Source organism: Chelon labrosus (genome assembly GCF_963514085.1).
Source record: "Chelon labrosus genome assembly, chromosome: 20".
Lineage (NCBI taxonomy): Eukaryota > Metazoa > Chordata > Actinopteri > Mugiliformes > Mugilidae > Chelon > Chelon labrosus.
The window spans coordinates 5,404,712-5,423,940 of NC_140353.1; the positions used below are offsets into that span (position 1 = coordinate 5,404,712).

The following is a 19,229-nucleotide window of genomic DNA, read 5'->3' on the forward strand; positions in this document are numbered from 1 at the left end:
AAATATGTACAGAGACACGGATTCTGTCATCAGACGGGGTCCCAGTATTCCCACGAATATGGCGAAGGAACTTTCAGAATGTTTGGTCATGTAATGTGCGCTCAAACAGAATATAACAGACACGTCCGACCAGGAGGAAATTTTAATGGCGTAAACCTTTTATAATCCTTTCAATGGGACAGTATTAGCTCCTATAACCATGTTAACACTAGATCTGATTGTTTCCCTCTGGTTTGGAATAAATCCATTCTTCCCGTGCATGTTTGCTCAACGTGGGGTAAGTCATCAGGTGATGGGTTTCCAGGAGGAACGGAAACGTGGAGGTAGGTCACAAGGTAGGTCACAGATTGTTGAACCCCCGTCTACAGCTGAAAGGCTCAAAACAAAACAACCAATCAAGTGTTTGAAAAGAAGAGCGAAGCACACTAAGCGGTCTGGGTGACGCCTTAAAAGATGTAGCTCCATTCTTAGTCATCACTGATTTCAGTCCAAGAAAGGTCTTCTTCTTCTTCTGTTCTGAATATTTCGAGGCGTGCATTTATCTTGTAATTGTATTTTGCATCCATGTAAACAGAATCTCTAATCAGAATCGGTTAAACTGGTTTGAAGACATACTGCCGTAAGACGTTCCCCAGTATTTGGGGGCTGAGCCTATCCCAGCTGTCACCTACCTATGGTCAATTTAGAATCACTAATTAACCTAATGAGCATGAGTCTTTGGATGGTGGGAGGAAGGACCTTCTTGCTGTGAGGCGTCAGTGCTGCTAACCACCACACTACCAGTTTTTGTCTAGATTGATAAACTAAACTAAAACAGGACGACTGGATCAGCAGGAATAAATAGCATTAGACTCCTAGTAGATCAAGAGGAAGAAGCTGCCCCCGTATTAAAACACGACATCCTTAGAGCTGCAGAAACAGCATCACAAACTTCTTTAAAAAAAAAAAAAAACGTTCAGTTTAACAAAGAGTCAAATTGGGGTGAGTAGGAGGCTCCGAGACTCACGCCAGAGTCTCCGTTCTGTCGGCAGAAATCCTGCAGGACTCCACTTGAATCGTGACGCCGGAGAAGCCGAACTCGGAGCGCAGGAGCTTTGTTGCTTTCGCCAGGATGATCTGCGAATCGGCGTCTTCCTCTGGAGGACACAAATTCAGACAAGACAATTAATATACGATCAGCACAAAGGGAGACTCTGAGAGATCACTACATTAATAGTCTGTCAGCCCGTGTCTCTTCACGTGCTGCTTTTACACACTTGCAAAAGTTCATGGAAGTAAAAAAGACAAAACGCCAATGCATAGAAGGGTATCTTATGATCTATTTAAACTGTTGATTGTGTATTTTGGTCTTTCAGACGTTTCAGTTCTAAATTGGATTGTGTAAGACGGTTAAATCACTGGAAACCTCTTTAGCTGTGTTGACAAACCAATACAAAAAATGATTATAGAAGTTAAATGAAGCTATATTTAAAAGGTAGTAATTTGCATTTGTATTATATATCTATATATAAAATTCCCTCAAGTAGCCAGAGCAGAGAGCGTTGATAATACTGTGGAGCTTTTGATAACTGTTGACACATGTAACCAAGCTTCAGGAACATCTATTAATAACCTCCCTGTGCAAAAACTCAATCAGCTGAAGGCATTTAAACATGTTGACTAAGAAAGACATATTCAGAAAATAATGATGCCATCAAAAGAACCCGTCACACATCATAAGACGTGTCAAATCTGATCTGGGGCCCCTGAACATTTTCTTGGGTCGACTACTTCTGTGCAGAGCTCGGCACTGATTCACTGATTCATCCTCTACCTGTGGCGACGTGGACCGAGAGCAGAGACCGAGCCATGTTGAGGCTCCACATGTGCAGACTGTGAACGGCGACGACTCCTCTGACCGACAGCAGCCGCTCCCTGACGCCGTTGAAGCTTGCGCCCTGAGGAGACGCTGCAGGAAAAAGCGGAGACACTAAATAATGAGCAGCCCTGGAGATAAAGTGAAAGGCGAAGGGAGGTGCGTTTTACCTTCCAGCAGTATCCTGAAAACGTCCTTCGTGACGGGAAGCGTCGTCCCGACAACGAGGAACGAGAACAGGAACGTGCAAATAGGATCTGCTATTTTATATTCAGGCTGTGAGGAACAAAGAAATATGATTAGAGGAAAATAATAAACCACACTGTTGGACCTGACACTTCTACTACCTACTGAAGATACACTATACTGGCAAAAATATTCGCTCATCTGCCTTTACACACATATGAACTTAAGTGACATCCCATTCTTAATCCATAATATGACGTTGGCCCACCCTTTGCAACAGGACTCTGTGCAGGCCAGTCAAGTTCTCCCACACTAAACTCCCTCATCCATGTGTATTTGTTTGCACAGAGCCGAAAAAGCTGACACCGGAGTGGAGGTGCACTGTTTGATTGTGTGCAGAACGGTTTTGGAAATAAGTTCAGATAGTTGAAGCTATTTAGCTGTAATCAGAAAAGGTATATTGGAAAAAAAAAAATGGAGTAGCATTTGAGCAAAACTTCTTGCCAACTGTTAAATGAATGGTAGAAATATTCCAGTAAATATCAGATGTACATGTCACGCAGTCAGTCAAGAAAACGAGAAGGAGCAGGCTTTTAAAGCAAAGGTGTTTACCCGTTCGTTTGTCGCTGACACTAACCCAGAAGTGGATGACTGTTGCAGCCAGCAGGACGCCGACGCTCTGCAGCAGATCCCCCACCACGTGGATGAAGGCGGCCTTCACGCTCGCGTTACCGTGACTGTGACCGTGACTGTGACCGTGCTGGTGACGCCGGTTGTTGTCCCTCTGTGTCCGGCCGGTGGAGGTGGGAAACCCGTGGCTGTGGCCGTGCGAGGCGCCCGACTGATGCAGGATCAGGACCATCCTAAGTAAAAACCAAACCACTGTTTTTAGCCAAAAGAGGAAACGGTGGAAAAATAAGCCGAGGAAACTCACAGCACGTTGACCCCGACCGCACAAGCTGAGGTTATGAGCATGATTTGACTGTCGATCTCATAGTCTCCGTCAGTGATCCTCTGGAAGGCGGATAAGACGAGCACCGCAGTCACGGCCCAGATCGACACAATGGACAGGAACATGCCCAGAATCTCTGAGGAAAGCAACAACAATGCAGCCATGAGACACGTTAGCTTAGGACCTTTAGACTATCACACAGACGACACCAGAGGTCACTGGTTGTAAAAAAGAGATTAAAACACCTACAAAATGATGAAGACATATCTAAATCTACATAAAAGCTGTGACCTGTGCAGTGAATTATCAGAATCATCTGTGCATCGTAACTTGTCCTGTTTTAGGCTCCCTCACCTGCTCGATGCCACCCAAAGGTCACGGTCTGTGTCGGAGGCCTGGACGCGACCCACAGAGAGAAGATGCTGATCACGATGCTGCCGAAGTCCGTGAGAAGATGAGCCGCGTCCGTCATGATGGCCAGGCTGTGAGCGGCGTATCCACCTGCAGAGGAGGAGACAGATCGCTGTAGATCGTCGAAGGGAAAGGGTTGAGCTCGTGTGTGAAAGAAAAAGTAAGTGTACTCTTTTTGTTTTAACTCAAAGAAACATTGAGATGTAAAAGGGTCTCAGTTTAATCTTGATCCAAGCTGGATTTAATAAGACACAGTTGTGACAGGGGCTCTAGTCTCACTTCTTACCAATCACCTCTCCCGTCATGAACACGAGGCTGACGGCGCAGGCGATGAAGAGCTTCTTTCTTGCCAAACGTCTCACGTCACTCTCAGGCCCCGATATTACGTCCGTCTCCTGGCAGATCAACTCAGGCTGCCACAGACCGTCCACACTGGAGTCATCTTCACTGAGCTCCGAGTCTGAAAACTGTTCCTCTGAAGGCCCCGTCCTTTCAGAAAGTAGAAACGTTAAAAGCTACCCGTGCTTTATTTGAGCTCATATGAGAGAATGAGGACGTACCATGTAATAGGCTCCAGCTGAGCCTCAATCAGATGCTCTTTCTCCGAGTCCTGAGACAGCTCCATGTCCTTAGTCGACTCCCAAATACTGGGATAAAATGAAGCTGGACGACTCGCCACCTGCTCTAAGGCACATGTTATCTGCTAGGGGAGGATCACTACAGGAGCCAATGAGAGGTCACAGAGTCCAGAGGTGCCAACACTAACAAAGAGTCGCAAAGAGTGAAATTTACCAGACAACTTCCAGTTGAACCCAAGTTTATTTCATCAGACAAACAATCATCTTAGAGAAATAAAGTCATTTGACACGGACGGTAACACAACAACAGTGGAATGAATAGAAAAATAGGTGGGAATGTCGACAATGAAACTAAATATACACAGTCTTAATAATCTTAAAATCTGAAGCAACAAAAAAATAAAAATGAAAGATAAACATTTTATTAGAATAAAATCTGTTCAGGCACTTTTGTGAGGTTTCTCAAGTATGATTTCTGGCAAAGTATTCAATCTGACTATCGCTCTCTCTGCAATGTCATTAGATCCAGATGTGTACGAAATATACCAACCTTCTATTGACACCAAGCAGAAAATAGAAAAATATAATTTAAAAGCTAAATATACACTCAATTTCTCATAAAACCTCCAATCAAAAAAAAAATATCTGTAATTAATCTCTCTCACACACACAGAAATAAAAGGCAATAAAATTTAGGAAGTTAATTTACTTTAAAAAAAAAATAAAAAAATGCCGCGTTTAGTGTCAAGTGTAGAAAAGCAACCTGTGTGATTGTATATAATTGTCATAACCTATTTAATTAATGTGTTTTTGTGCATCGAACTAAAGCAACAGAACACATAGCCTCTCCTGGAGTCGGTAAGGAGGCGGAGGCGGAGGCAGGAGGCAGAAGGCAGTTAGCTTAGCATAAGGTCCGGAGGCGAAACATCCACTCTTTTGGTCAACACCTTGACGAGTACCTCTTTTGTTTTGTTCGTACACAAACAGAAAAAAAAACAAACAAAAAAAACAAAAGCAGGAAGTATTTCTCGACGGCTAAGCTAGGTAAGCTCTAATGCTAAGCTAGGCTAATCAACTCCAAACATACAACTGGGAATATTAGATTTTTCAGGAAGATATTAAAGAAACCTTACTGAGACACATCACTGTAGGTTTTTAAGGTGTTAAGGTTATTCCCCGCCTCAGCTAAGCTAACAGCCTCCTTGCTACAGCTCCACACCCAATGATGCGGTCATGTCCCATCTGTACATATTCGTTTCCAATCACTTTTCAAGTAAACAAAAAAAAAAAAAGATGACGACACAGAAATTGTTCCATCTCTACCTTACATACATGTCAAATGTGGGTTTTAATCTGTTATAAGAAGGTGTTTAAGTATTGCTATTAAAATGCTATGTTATTTCTTACAATATTAATATTAACTGATTACTTATCAGCTGTTAAGACCCTAATATTTTACATACACAATCTGGTTTAGTAACAATGGCACATACAATTGTTTAATCTCTGTGAATCTCTATGGCCTCCACCGCATCAGTAAGCCCTTATTATATTCCTATACTACGTCCCTATGTGCTGTGTGACTGAACACCAAGTGGTTGGCATCTAACAATCTGTTAAAGACAAAAATAAAACCCTGAATAGGTCTATTAAAATAAATTATTAAAACGTTTCTGAACCGTGGGACCAGACGTACCCGTGGCAGCTTAAGGATTTTTCAAACTTTAAAGTGCACATGAGAAACAGTTATTCTAATCACAGCCTTTGATCTGCGTGGCTCCGTCATCTGCCGCTGAAATGCAGATGCTGCCCAAAAATCCAGAAATAAAAAGGTTTTAATAAAAAATAAATATCAGATCGGATCAAAGGCAAAACCATTGGCATTAAAAAAAATAACTATGGCACAATCGAACTGCTGCTTGATTCATGTAAACAAATGAGCCTCTGAGATCAAACACTCCAGCACACACACACACACACTGCATTTACACTCGTCATCAACACGGCGGCGGCTGCTGCTGATGATGATGATGATGGTGATGATTCAGTCCAGAAGCCGAAGCTCTCAGCGGCACCACGACTCAAACAAGCACTCGCTCAGTTATTTATTTATTCATTCCCCAGATGGCAGTGCTATGACGGTGGCACCGGGGCCTGAGGCGCCGTTGGCTGCTTGAGGCTGAATCACAATCGGCACGTCTTCACCTGCAATAAAAAAAAAAAAGATGATGAAATCAGCTGTAAAATTTACCTTTGAGCAAGAAAAGCACAGAAATTCACACAGAAACATGAAAACAAAAGCAAGTATAATGTTTAGCATGTTTAGTATATTAACGGGGAACTACCGTTTTTTACAACCTGGACCTTATTTCTAGCATAAAATACAATTGTTTACTCATCCATATAACTTTGGTGTCATTTGGAGTCGTTCGGATGATATTTAGATCTGCGTATATCCATATAGTGAGAGTGAGTGGGGCACCGAAACGCAGCCTTTTAAATAACGCATTATCTGCCGCGAAACTCGTTCATTTCGCCAATATTTTGTTATGATACGCTAGTGCTATTCCCCGTTGAGGCCGGAGTTACCTGTGACAAAATATTGGCGAAATGAACGAGTTTCGCGGCAGATAATGCGTTATTTAAAAGGCTGCGTTTCGGTGCCCCAGTCACTCCCACTATATGGATATACACAGATCTAATTATCTCCTGAAGGAATGCAAATAACCCAAAAGTTATATGGGTGAGTAAACGATTGTATTTTATGCTAGAAATAAGGTCCAGGTTGTAAAAAACAGTAGTTCCCCTTTAAGTTTAGTGCGTTAGCATCCTGAACCAAAGCCCTGGACCGGATGATGGTGATAGATAACAAGTTAGGTGATGACCTGACGTGCTATAATTAATTTCTATAAGAAATAAGAAAAGTCTGAGCTTCTTTTCTTGCTATATTGAGACATTTCACTCAAAACTACAAATACAAACCTGGAGAAATGCTAGGGACTCTGGAGAAAGTCAGTGTTAGGGAGAAATTTGTGGTGATGCCGATGAAGAAGAAGTACCACCAGAGTCCTGTATGTCTTATGTTGAAGGAGTTCATTTTAGGCTTGTATACGAGGAGAACAGAAGATTTGTCATCACAATATAAGTGCATGAGTCCACCTCAATTCTAAGGGTCAAACAGTAAAGCTCAGATTCTTATACCAGAAAGGTGGGCCGAGTCAGCAAAGGGGAGATGTGTTAACATCCAATTGGCTATTGTACATAAACATGAAGATAAGGACTCACACCAGCTAGGAAATACAAATTGTCTTCCAGGAACGGAGGACGTTATCATCTAACTCTACAGCTGTGCCTGTAGACAGCCAGACAGTGAGATTGAAGAAGCCAAAAGAGGGACCATGGCCTTGGTATGTTCCTCAAAGATAAAATAGGGCAGATAACTCACCCCAGCAGTATTGAAGAGAAATTATTCTCTAACAGTGAGGGGATAAATAAAATCAGTTAAAACTATGTATCGGTCGTAGACTGTGAATTTTTTTTTTAATTTTGAAGCAAAAATACCAAAAATGCATCAAATTGGAGTTTGGAGAATTTGCCACTTTCCCACATGCATGTTATTGTGCAAATGAATATATTTACTTCACGCACATCTGGGCAGGAAGTGCTTTAAAATATTTGAGACAACACATTTTGTCCAACTCATGCATGTTTCATTTTTTAACCACGGACGATGTAAGTTATCTGATTAGTTTTTCCCCTCTTCATTGTTTTGTTGTCATGCTGTAGTTTTGAGCAGCTTGGTTGTACGTTCTGCTCTGTGCACGTATCTTACATGGAGTTTTTTTAAATTAATAACAACATTATTTCGTGTTTCTGCTCTGCCATTAAGCGTAGCATTTATGACGGTGAATAAAGCCGTCCAACAGATAATGCAATGCTGTAAACAAACATGTCGTACAGGGCAGGTAGAAAGAGAAAGACACATTTTAGACGACACGACACTGAGGAGCACGTCAACAGAGCAAACGCGACAACAAAACAGAAGCTTGAGATTAAGCAGCACAAACACCATTAAATTAATGGTTTTAGTTTTTCGTAGCTTGCACCAACATCAGTCGCTTGAGATTAGTGCTTCTTAACATTTGTATGAAATAAAACTTTTTGTTTTAGTTGGTGTGTTAGAAGAATCTGTCTGCTTCGATATCTGAGCCAAGCAGCACAGAGCGGCGGCGAGCGGAGGACAGGATGGAGGAAACTTTACCTGAAGTTACAGCGGCATCGCTAGAGCTCGGCTGAATAACTATTACGTTGTCTCCTGCTGTAAAAACAGAATTCAACTCTGAGAAAAGCTGCTTGCTGATAAAACAACCTGAGCTGATTTTATAAAAAAAGACAAGCTTCAGAGTTACTGGATTTAAAGGAACAGTTTCACATTTTCTTGCCTTCAGCTTGGATCTGAGCTAAAAACAAAACTTAGGACTGGAAACAGGAGGAAACAGCCACCCTGGCTTTGTCTCAACTAATTTGCTTTTAATCCAAATTTCTTAACTCAGACAAAAACCAAGTGTCAAAACTGACACTGAGCCGTTTTATTATATGTATTTGCTTCTGTATTAATTTCTTAATGCTGAGGTATTTACTGGCCAGGAGTCAACCCAACACAACCTTTGAACACATTCTCTAGTTTAACTAGAATCTGGCTCCAGGTGTATCCGTACAGCACAGGTGAAAGGAAACAAACAAGCACATTATCTAATCTAGATTAGATCCTATTCTACTCCTTTTACCTCCACGGCAGCTGAGTCGTACGCTAAAAGGCTCTGTTAATGTTAATATTGACTGTTACATGCTGCTCCACCGGTATATTTTCAGTTTATCAATGCGCAGACTGCAGCTGTGTATCCGGGTGAAAACAGAGTATCCTCCATTTGCTCAGTCTAAACACAAACCAAAGACCTGTGAGATTGTCATGATGAGTAGTTACCAGATGACCAGCAGCCATATTTCAGCATGGCTAATAACACTAGACATTTATTTAGGGCAAAAGTGCTTAAATACACCACGAAAACTTGGCAGCATAACAAAATGTTTAGCTTGGACAAGCAAATGACCTTATGATTGTGTCACTGTGTAGTTAGGGTTTTTAATTAAACTGTTCTGTATTAATCTTTATGGGATTTTTTCAGCTATCCTAAAATTCTTCAGGAAACATTTTAAATATTGAAAAACTAAAAACCTGACAATCAGCAAGGTAACGTTGTTGTTTTCCAGATGTTTCACCGTTTTGTTTCTATTTTGCAGAAGCTACGATGAATCCGAACCAGCCGTCCAACCGTCCAATCAAAGTCCCTTACCTGCATGTTCTTGTTCTCTGATCTCTGCCTCCAGGTCCTCGGGGTCCATGTACGCGAAATTTTCCTCATCTTCCGACGGTTTACACTTCCCACAGCAGAAACAGCAGCAGCACAAACAGCAGCAGCAGGTGAAGATACTGCAGCACACCACAAGAGTCTGAAGGAAACAAATGTGAGACACGTTAAGACACCTGCTGGCAGCTACAACTACAACACATTTGCACGCAGATATTCGATCAGTTTGCGCCTTTAGAGCCTCTCACCTTGAACCAGCACCTGGACATGAGGAAATAATACTTGACACTCTCTTCCCCAAACTGCTCGGCCACGTAGAGCCCCATGGAGCCGTACTCGTCGTAGATATTACGCTTGTTCTCATCATTGAGGATGGAGTTGGCATTGTTGATCTCCTTGAATCTCTCAGCAGCTTGTGGGTTATCTGGGTTTTTATCAGGGTGATGCTTTAATGCTAATTTCCTGGGGGGAGGGAAACAAGAGTTGTAATTCATATCTTATAATATGTTTAAAAAAATAGTAAAATTCGTTAATGCACTGGATTAGATGTAACAATCCCTTGTGCCAAGACACATTTAAAGGCCCGGTCTAATTAATGAGCCAAACACTCAAAGAGTTATGAGACATGACGATTAAACCTACAATCTAAGTGAACAAAGTAAATAAATCAATTGTGCACAGAACACCAGGTTTAAAAAGTAATTATTCTGACTCCACAGTCTTCTCCTCGGCTAAAACAACCTGCAGGGCCGACAAGTCGCTCGATGTCGACACTTTCACAGAGAAACAGACTCGTTCTGCTTGGTTTGAAGTGGAAAAGCAGCTTTTGTTGTCCTGTCAACAAACAAGTGTCTGTGCACTGCATGACAGGAAGATGTTCAACTGTGATGACATGATAACTGGCTGCTGACGTAGCATACAGGAAACCAGTCGGTGGGACTTTCTCTGGCTATGTTCGGCTGCACCCGTCCAGCAGCCAGGACATCACAAAGCGGAGCACCAGAACACCAGGGGAAAAATTTAGTCAACGAAACATGCAAAAATAATAATAATGTAATAATAAAAATGCAATCAGGACTCTGAGTGAACGATAATTTAATATTAAATTCATGGGGATCAGATCAGGGACAATCCCATAAAAAAAAAAATAGGGTTTAGTATAACTTCCTCTCATGTTTATGGCTTAAATCAATGTTAGGAGAAAATATAAACATATAATATCTAACAGATTTAATCATTCAGTAGCTATAAACGTTAACTTTCAGTTCTCTAAAAGACCTTTGAACTGCCGACAGGCTTTTTCCTCCAATACTGACAAAGATCTCACTTACGCCACCATAACCGTGATGTTTTCCAACACTTTATTTACCAACTGATTAATGAGCGAAAGGAGAAGTGTCTTCATCACATGTCACAGCTCTAAATGTGAAGGTAAACACACCTGTAGGCCCTCTTTATTTCATCTGGAGACGCTCCTTTCTCAAGGCCCAGGACTTTGTACAGGCTGTCTCCTGCTGTTGACATTTTCCTCTGAGGTCTGTTTGGATCCTCCATGTTTCAGGATATGAGGGGCTGTCACATAAAACAAAACAAAAAACAAAACACAAGAATTACCAATCACTTCCTGGCAGACACACATATGCATACAGGCTGGCAACGTGACTTTAAACTACAAAAAGATTGAGTGAGGAAGTAATTAAACCACAGACAACGTGAGCCACAGAGTGCTGGAAGCCCTGACAGCCACAGATTGTCGTTACACAGCTATAGTTTATGCAAGTAAAGACTCGAATACACACAAAACATCTGTTTGACTCAAATATTTAACGCCGCACGCTAACCCCCCGAGGGCTCAACTCGAGTCAAACTGCTAACTGACGCAGACAACTTTAGCAGGGGCGTCGTGAAGAAGTTAAAATCTCACCCACCAGACAAATAAACGTGTCGTTCTCCGTTAAATCATGCAGTCCGAGAGTTTATCCGGTGACAGGTGTAAAATAATTTTCATTTAAGTGTCACTGGAGCATGGTTTCTGATGTTCGAACGTATCTCCTCATGCCCCGGGAGAAACTCAGAGGAGCCGCGGCGGTAAACCCGGAAGTTTGAGACCGCAAGGAATCCTGGGTAAAAATAAATCCTGTTATTTCATTGGCCCGTTTGGTTTACAGTCTATGGCATAACCTGGCAAGACACTGGACCATTGGACCAAGAATTAGCTAAATAAAGCAATAAACTAATAAAAATAGCAAGATTATATCATTTATATATAACATATTATTATTATGTATAAATACATTATTTGAAAATATAATATAATATAATATAAGCGTAATATTATATATTCTGGGCTGCTATTTTTATCAAGGACAAGCGGTTAATTGTATTCTTTTTTTATCATTATTTATTCTGCTTCTGATGTTTATTACTTAATTGTACTTGGACCCAGGCCATATCATATCACTCCTGCCATATACTATTGTTGTGTTAATGGTTGTATGTGTAGATAGTGGACAGTAGAAACTGAATTGCCCTTTGGGGATTAATAAAACTTTCTGTTTCTATATCTCTATCTGTATCTAATATAACCAGTGTACAAGACAGGGGCTGAAAAGTAGCAAATAATGCTAGATTTAAATTGAACTTTAATTTGCAAATAATCAAACTGACACCAGCTGAACTGTTGCACCAGTCGCCAACTGTTGCATATCGCCAGTAATTGGGAAAGTTCTTGAAAGATTAGTTCAGCCTGGGAGTGGCGTTTTTTTTTTTTTTAAAGGGAAAACTCCCAGATTGTGTAAAATATAAAAGGTTCCTCTTCTGCAGAGCATTGAGGTTCTAAGTGACTATTTACTGTAGAGGCTCATTCTTACCAGACTAGACCATCTGCTGCTGAATTGTTTGCATCAACATTTATTACCAACACAATGATGTATTATTTTCATTTATTTGATTACACATTAGAATAATAATTTATCACCATTAATGAAAATCTAAATGTATCATTCTTTAATTGCATTTTTGTTCCCCAACTAGTGACAAGGCTACACGATGTCTACACAGCAGACTAGCTCTTCTTTACCATTCATCTTGTAAAGTTTTAGTAAAACCGATTACAGCACTTGGATAATATGTGTAAATGTGATTCTGCTGCAGCCTTTCTGTGTTACCTGCCCGATCAGACTTATAATAAACTTTTAACAGTAAATAGTGACTAAAAAAAGAAACTGCACTCATGATGTCAACGGTCATTTGGAACTTTTTATTAGTGCATAATAAACATGGGACTAGATAAAAATATTTTTAAAGTAGCCCTGTCAGCATTTATCACAGCATTTATCTTAACATTACTCCAGGAGTTAATCACTGTGTGTCTTCATCCTAAGGAATCACATTAATCACAATCTTTCCCACGTTCCTGTTGGATTCCATGTGTCTGTGAGCCTCCGCGACGTCCTCCAGGCTGAATGTACTGTCAATCACTGGCCTCAAGGAGGCAGGCTCATCTGAGAAATATGGTAAGACTCTGCGTGAAAAAGCCCTCACCAGGTCGGCTTTGTACTGTGAGGGGGGAAATGCAAAGCAATAATCAGGCCCAGATACACACATGTGAATACAAATGATGTGTCAAAACTAACTTGCAAATTGCCTCATTATGGAAGATCAGACACAGTGAGGAAACAGGAAAAGCAGAAGTGTTAAATTTACACTTGACATTAGTCAGTGTGTTCACATGCAGGGATGGAGACAAACAGCTGGTGCGTGAATTCTGGTCTGAATTCTCACCTGAAGGCTGCGAGAGCGGAGGAGGCTGCTGAGCAAGTGGCCTCTCTTGGAGAGCAGCTTGCCCAGCAGATCTCCGTTGACTGCTCTGCCTCCCATGGTGCCGTACAGCACCCACCTGCCATCCATGGCTAGAGAGCTCACATTCTGATCCCAGTTCTGCCCACCAATGCAGTCGAGGATGATGTTTGCGCCCTTGCCTGTAAAATCACAGGTATTATTAATATGAATAAAAGACCCTTTTCATGTGTCCTGGTCCGCCGTGCCAATGAACCAGCGTGCACAGAAGTAGGACATGTTCTAAGTGGAATGCATCCACTGCAAATACACTTTTATTTTCTCTACTGTGGCAGTCAAGATGTTTGTATATTAAAGAATAGTATTATACTAAATAATGATAAATAAACTGTAGATTTTGTACTTTTATTTATAGATTTACTTCTTCATCAGAAATTGAGCCAAACACGAGGTATGGAGTTGAGAGACTGACTTAAATATCCTCTTATCAGATTTGTTAACAGCATGAAAATAGTTTAATCCTTTACAGTTATAATCAAATTTTCTATTCAGTGCAAAAACAAGAATGCAAATACTTTGCAGAAAACACAGATTATCAGCAAAGAATCGTAAACAGTCTGCACGGCCGCACAATTCACCTCCTGTGAAGTCATGAACTCCCTGCACAAAGCTCTCTTCTTTGTAGTTGAATCCAGCCGCTGCGCCCAGTTCCTCAGCCACCTTCAGTTTTTCTGGGCTCCCTGCGGTGACGAGGGGCACGGCACCAAGCAGGTGAATCAGCTGTACGGCAGCTGTTCCAACGCCGCTGGCTCCGGCGTGAGCCAGCACCACCTCACCCTCCTTCACCTGAGCTGTGACAGAGAAGACAGATGGCAAGTACAGAGTTTAATATTGACCTCTCGTATAAAGTAGAAAATAATTCTCTCCACCCACTATTGTTCTGGATTGTGTTTGAAGCAGTTTTATGTATTAGTTTTTGTTTTTCCATACCTACAAAAACCAGTAGCTGGAAAGCAGTGAGCCAAGCCTCTGGGATCGCAGCAGCTTGGCAGAATGTGAGATTGGAGGGAACAGGCATGAGAAGCTCCTCAGGCACGGAAACATATTCTGCATATCCTCCTCCGCACAGCAAGGCCATGACTTTATCATCTGGTTTCCAATTCATTTTCACTCCTGAGCCCAGAGTGTCCACAGTACCAGCTACTTCCAGGCCTATGATGTCACTCTCACCTTGGGGAGGTGGGTACAGACCTCGTCTCTGCGAAAAACACATTGTTAGACCAGATTAATTGTGACGTGCTTCGAAATCAGGATGGCAGTAAGCAAGAACAAGAATTTACAACAGATTGCATTGAGCACGCCTTCAAAGAATATTGTATTGTACCTGGAGTAAGTCTGCCCTGTTGAGGGCAGCTGCATGAACTTTAATCAGGACTTCTCCCTCTTTAGGCCGAGGTCTGGGAACAGATCGCAGCAGCAAATTCTCTGGTCCGCCAGGTACGTCAACACACACTGCCTGCATCATCATCTTAGCAAAACTTGAGCAACAATTGTGCCAGGCCTATAAAAGGAATTGTTTTACATTAAATACTTTTTTTCCTGCAATTTGCGTACCAAATGTCAATGTCAAGAAAGTCAGTTCTATGAAGGCTTTGAACACTTACTGTCTGGTGGACATTTCTGAGTAAAGATTGTCGACTTCGCAGAAGGTGGTGCATTTGATGCTGTCTCGGCACTGGCAGCCGTGGCTTGATTGATTAAAAAAAAAAAGGAAGGAAAACTAGTTAAGAGCACAAATCGTCCGGGAAGGTTCTCGGTCGTCCAGGTCATCACATGTCTCTATGAAGGTTCTCAGTCATCCAAGTCATGGTATATCCAAAAGTGATAAAGAAAGGCAACTTTATCGTTCAGGTGTGAGTGGATTGCTGAATTGTTTCCTGATAAGCTGGTTCTCAAACATCCATAAGCGCATGTGCCAACACAGGAGGACCAGCTTATCAGGAAACGATCAAGCAATCCATCTACACCTGACTGACAGACATCATTCATCTGAAGAAGAATTACGTCTACATTTAGCCAGAGAAGACACCATTCCTTAGGAAGAGAGGACGGGGACAACGACAGGTAAGTATCTAGCCTTTAACAGACACTATCGTGCCGGAATCTCAAACAACAGTCAAACAACTTTGGGCTACACCCACAGATGTTCCTATTTAAATCGTCTTCAAGTAACTCTACAAGTCCAGTTGCCCATTCTTCAATGTTTTTTGCTGAAAAAGCTGAAAGACAACTGAACTTGTAGAGTTTCTTGAAGACATTTCAGCACTCATCTGAGTAGTTTCTTCAGTTTGCACTGAGTACACAACTGTTAGCATTATGAAAAACAAAAAGGTTCAAAGTTCAAGGTTCTTTATTTGGCCATTTGTGCATAAACCAACAGTCCAGGCACATTGGAATTCTTGGGCAGGGCTCTCACAGAGTCAACAGTTTAGTTAAAAAAGAAGTATAAAATATAGAAATCACTATACAAAAAAAAATATAAATACAAAATATAGAAGCAATATACAACTGTAATATTACAATAAACAAGTATGAAGGTGAGAGGGCAATGTTGGTGACAGTAATAAATAATAGTAGATAGATAAACTGGTTGGACTGGTTCTAGGAATGTGAGGTGGGGGTGAGGGGGAGAGTAGGAGAGAAGGAGAGAGTATTGGGAATATTGCACTGATGAACTATTGCACATTTATCGGAGAACTACAGAACAAATTTCACATTGTACAGAGATAATAATATTAAGTCAGCTATCGCACATGTAATTAAAGTGAGGTAGTGTTTGTTTTGCCGTCAGTCTGACTGTGGCAGGGAAGAAGCTGTTGAAAAAGCGAGTTCTATGTGTGATTATGCTGTCTGCTCTGCTGTGTCTCAGGTTGTACGTGCAGTGTTTGTGTCTGAGCAGAGAGTGAGCCGGGTGGAGTGAGTCTCTGGTGATTCCCTCTGCTTGTTTCCTACAGCGCTGCGTGTACATACAGTCAATGGAAGGAAGTTTTGTCCCTAAAATCCTCTCCGCTGTCTTTATGACTCTTTGCAGAGCCGTCCTCTCTGCCTGTGTGGTGTTGCCGTACCAGACAGTGATGCCTGCAGTGAGGATCCTCTCTATCAGCCCTCTGTAGGCCTGGGTGAGGGGGCGGTGGTTCAGACCAGCTTTCCTGAGCAGCCTGATGAAACTGTGGCTGTGGTGTTGAGAGTCCAGCTCAGGTCAGATGTGACCTGCAGTCCCAGGAATCTGTAGATGTCTGCCCTCTCCACCTCAGTCACTCAGATGAAAAGAGGCTGTAGAGGGGGAGGATTCTTCCTGAAGTCCAGAATTATTTCCTTGGTCTTGTCTGTATTCAGGATGAGGTCGTTCTCCTCTCCGTAGACCAGGATGTTGTTGACCAGGGCCCTGTATCCTGACTCGTCTCCCCCCTTGATGAGCCCCAGGATGGTGGTGTCATCAGCATATCTGATGATGATGATGCTGTCCTGGGTGGAGACGCAGTCGTGTGTGTACAGGGTGAAGAGTTTGGGGCTGAGGCAGCAGCCCTGTGGTGATCCTGTGCTGACCCTGAGCTCAGCAGACACCCGTCCTCCCATCTTCACCACCTGTGGTCTTTCGGTCAAGAAATCCAAGATCCAGTTGCAGGTGGGAGTGGGGACTCCGAGGTCTGTCAGCTTCTCGATCAGTCTGCCTGGGTGGATGGTGTTGAATGCAGAACTGCAGTCAAGGAAGAGCATCCTGGCATACGTTCTACTGCTCTCCAGGTGTTGCAGGGTGTGGTGAAGGTCTATTGGTACCGTGCTGTCCACTGATCGGTTGGGGCGGTATGCAAACTGGAGGGGGTCGACTGTGTCTGAGACCGTGTCGTTGATGTGGGTGAGGACTATTTTTTCGAGGCACTTCATGGCGACTGGGCGTTTAGGGTGGGTGTGTCTGGTCTTTTGGGGACTGGTATGATGGTGGAGGTTTTAAAGATACGGGGGACTACAGCCTGAGATAATGACATGTTGAAGATGTCAGCATCTTCTGCTGGTCATTGACTTCAGGAAGAAAAGGACACCAATGGAGCCCATCACCATCCAGGGTCTGGAGGTGGAAGTAGTGGACCATTATAAGTACCTGGGAGTCCACATGAACAGCAGACTGGACTGGAGGGACAACAGTGATGCTGTGTACAAGAAGGGACTGAGTAGACTCTACTTCCTGAGGAAGCTTAGGTCTTTTAACATATGCAGCAAGTTGCTGGAGATTTTCTACCAGTCTGTTGTTGCGAGTGCCCTGTACTTTGCTGTGGTTTGTTGGGGGAGCAGCACCAGCAAAAAGGACATAAGTAGGATCGACAAATTGATCCGAAAGGCTGGTCATGTGATTGGCAGTAAGTTGGAGACGTTTGTCTCAGTGAGGGACAGGAGGACACTGGACAAACTGCTCTCCATCATGGACAATCCTTCACATCCACTACACCAGACTATAGAGGGGCAGCGGAGCTCATTCTCCAACAGGCTGATCCAGCTCCGCTCCCACACTGAACGCTACAGGATGTCATTCATACCATTCTCTGTCCAGCTGTACAACAACTCACCTTTCTGTAACAGATAACTCCATGTTATAAATGTTAATGCACACTATTGCACCTTACACCTTACCCTGTATTTATAATTTATATTCTTCCTTCTCTATTTCTTGTACATTTGTGCATATGCTAATATGCTAATTTGTACATTTTTGCTTATACTATTTTTATTTTATTTTACTAGATTTTATTTTACTTATTTTTTTATTTCTATTTTATTTAATTTAATCTTTTTTATCGGAGGTTCTTAAGTGTTTTTTATGTACAACTAAGCTACTGTGACCAAGCAATTTCCCTTGTGGATGAATAAAGTTTATCTAAGTCTAAGTCTAAGCATACACACCGGCTAGCTGTTCACCACAGGCCTTCAGTATTAGATATTATGTTTTTATTGCTGTCATGCTTTTGTTTGAATTTATTTATTTTTTTCATTTCGGTGAATTTAAGTAAAATACAAAAAAAATAAATAAAAAAATCGACACATTTTTGGACCATCGGGACCTCCATACAGATGCAAAGCACTGACTATGTAATATTAATTATAATTTATACAGTCCATGGTGCAAAGCAAACACTGGCTTTAGGTTATTAGCTTATAACTTATAACGAAACTCTAACAGAAGGAGAAGAAAAGGGGAAGTAAATGGTAAAAGAGAGTAGTTAAGGATTTATACGAGTCAGTGATCTTCCACGATTACGATCCCGTTACGCAACGCGCATGCGATCTAACTCCAAACACGTTCAGGTTAATTTCTTTAACTTTCGATTAAAGCGTCTAAGTCGATATAACCGATTGACTGAGCTTTATTACCGAAACGATTATATATATATAAATATATTATATTATACAAAAAGGCAGCAGTGTGCAGAAAACCCTCTATCTGGTAACTTACCGTAGATCGATCAGTTATATGTAAATTAAGCTCAAGCGTTGCAGAAAATGAATTTACCGACCTGTGGTGTCAACAGTTCACGAGATCTGAGGGGACTGTGCGAGATTTTGGGAAGTTTTGTTGTTCCATCTTCAAGACCAGACTGTAATTTGGCGCGGGAGGGATCAAACCACCGAAATGGGCTGGCTTAACATGGTCTATGTCTGTGACCAGGAACATTAAAGGGGCACTGCAATGGTATAGAAACTGAGAGCAGGTTGTGTTGACAGTTTGACAATTTATAGGCAAATCAAATACACAAGCGTAGTAATAGGAGTCATATCCCTGTCAGTGAGGAGATTTTGGCTGCAAATTAATTTTCATTATTTATAAATATTGATTAGTCAGTTTTATTTCATACTGCTACACCAGATTACCACCACATGTTCCCAAAAACACAATTTAGGATAAATTCTGACCAATCTACAAATTGTCTTCATCATGTTTACAGTCCACTACTCATTAATAGATGTATTAATTTAAAAAAAAGGGGAGGGAACTAATTAAATATACTTTTTTAAATAGATTTTATAAA

The 19,229-nt window shown here is 41.7% G+C and overlaps 3 protein-coding genes across 5 annotated transcripts; all 3 read right to left on the reverse strand.

The window, feature by feature from the left end:
• Positions 1-1,002: 1,002 nt before the first annotated feature.
• On the reverse strand, positions 1,003-4,030 carry LOC311505088 (proton-coupled zinc antiporter SLC30A2-like; the record flags this gene model as incomplete). The annotated part of the gene is made up of 8 exons (XM_084568490.1): positions 3,965-4,030; positions 3,691-3,893; positions 3,348-3,494; positions 2,976-3,129; positions 2,679-2,904; positions 2,026-2,131; positions 1,814-1,948; positions 1,003-1,136 (listed from the first exon to the last, which is right to left on the reverse strand). Exons 1-8 carry the CDS (start codon positions 4,027-4,029, stop codon positions 1,003-1,005), a joined length of 1,170 nt encoding a protein of 389 aa, XP_084424616.1. The 5' UTR covers position 4,030.
• A 186-nt stretch (positions 4,031-4,216) lies between these two features.
• On the reverse strand, positions 4,217-11,433 carry dnajc5gb (DnaJ (Hsp40) homolog, subfamily C, member 5 gamma b). 2 transcript variants are annotated; one of them, XM_084568600.1, is made up of 6 exons: positions 11,280-11,433; positions 10,793-10,923; positions 9,600-9,813; positions 9,337-9,493; positions 8,244-8,300; positions 4,217-6,187 (listed from the first exon to the last, which is right to left on the reverse strand). In XM_084568600.1, exons 2-6 carry the CDS (start codon positions 10,903-10,905, stop codon positions 6,096-6,098), a joined length of 633 nt encoding a protein of 210 aa, XP_084424726.1. In that variant the 5' UTR covers positions 10,906-10,923; positions 11,280-11,433; the 3' UTR covers positions 4,217-6,095. The 2 variants fall into 2 exon arrangements, with proteins under 2 accessions (XP_084424726.1, XP_084424727.1); XM_084568601.1 differs by lacking the exon at positions 8,244-8,300.
• A 1,205-nt stretch (positions 11,434-12,638) lies between these two features.
• On the reverse strand, positions 12,639-19,140 carry tp53i3 (tumor protein p53 inducible protein 3). Of its 2 annotated transcripts, XM_084568446.1 has the most exons (7): positions 18,717-19,140; positions 14,814-14,897; positions 14,534-14,710; positions 14,140-14,407; positions 13,788-14,000; positions 13,135-13,331; positions 12,639-12,909 (listed from the first exon to the last, which is right to left on the reverse strand). In XM_084568446.1, exons 2-7 carry the CDS (start codon positions 14,865-14,867, stop codon positions 12,730-12,732), a joined length of 1,089 nt encoding a protein of 362 aa, XP_084424572.1. In that variant the 5' UTR covers positions 14,868-14,897; positions 18,717-19,140; the 3' UTR covers positions 12,639-12,729. The 2 variants fall into 2 exon arrangements, with proteins under 2 accessions (XP_084424572.1, XP_084424573.1); XM_084568447.1 differs by lacking the exon at positions 18,717-19,140 and having other exon boundaries at positions 14,534-15,110.
• Between the last annotated feature and the right edge of the window lie 89 nt (positions 19,141-19,229).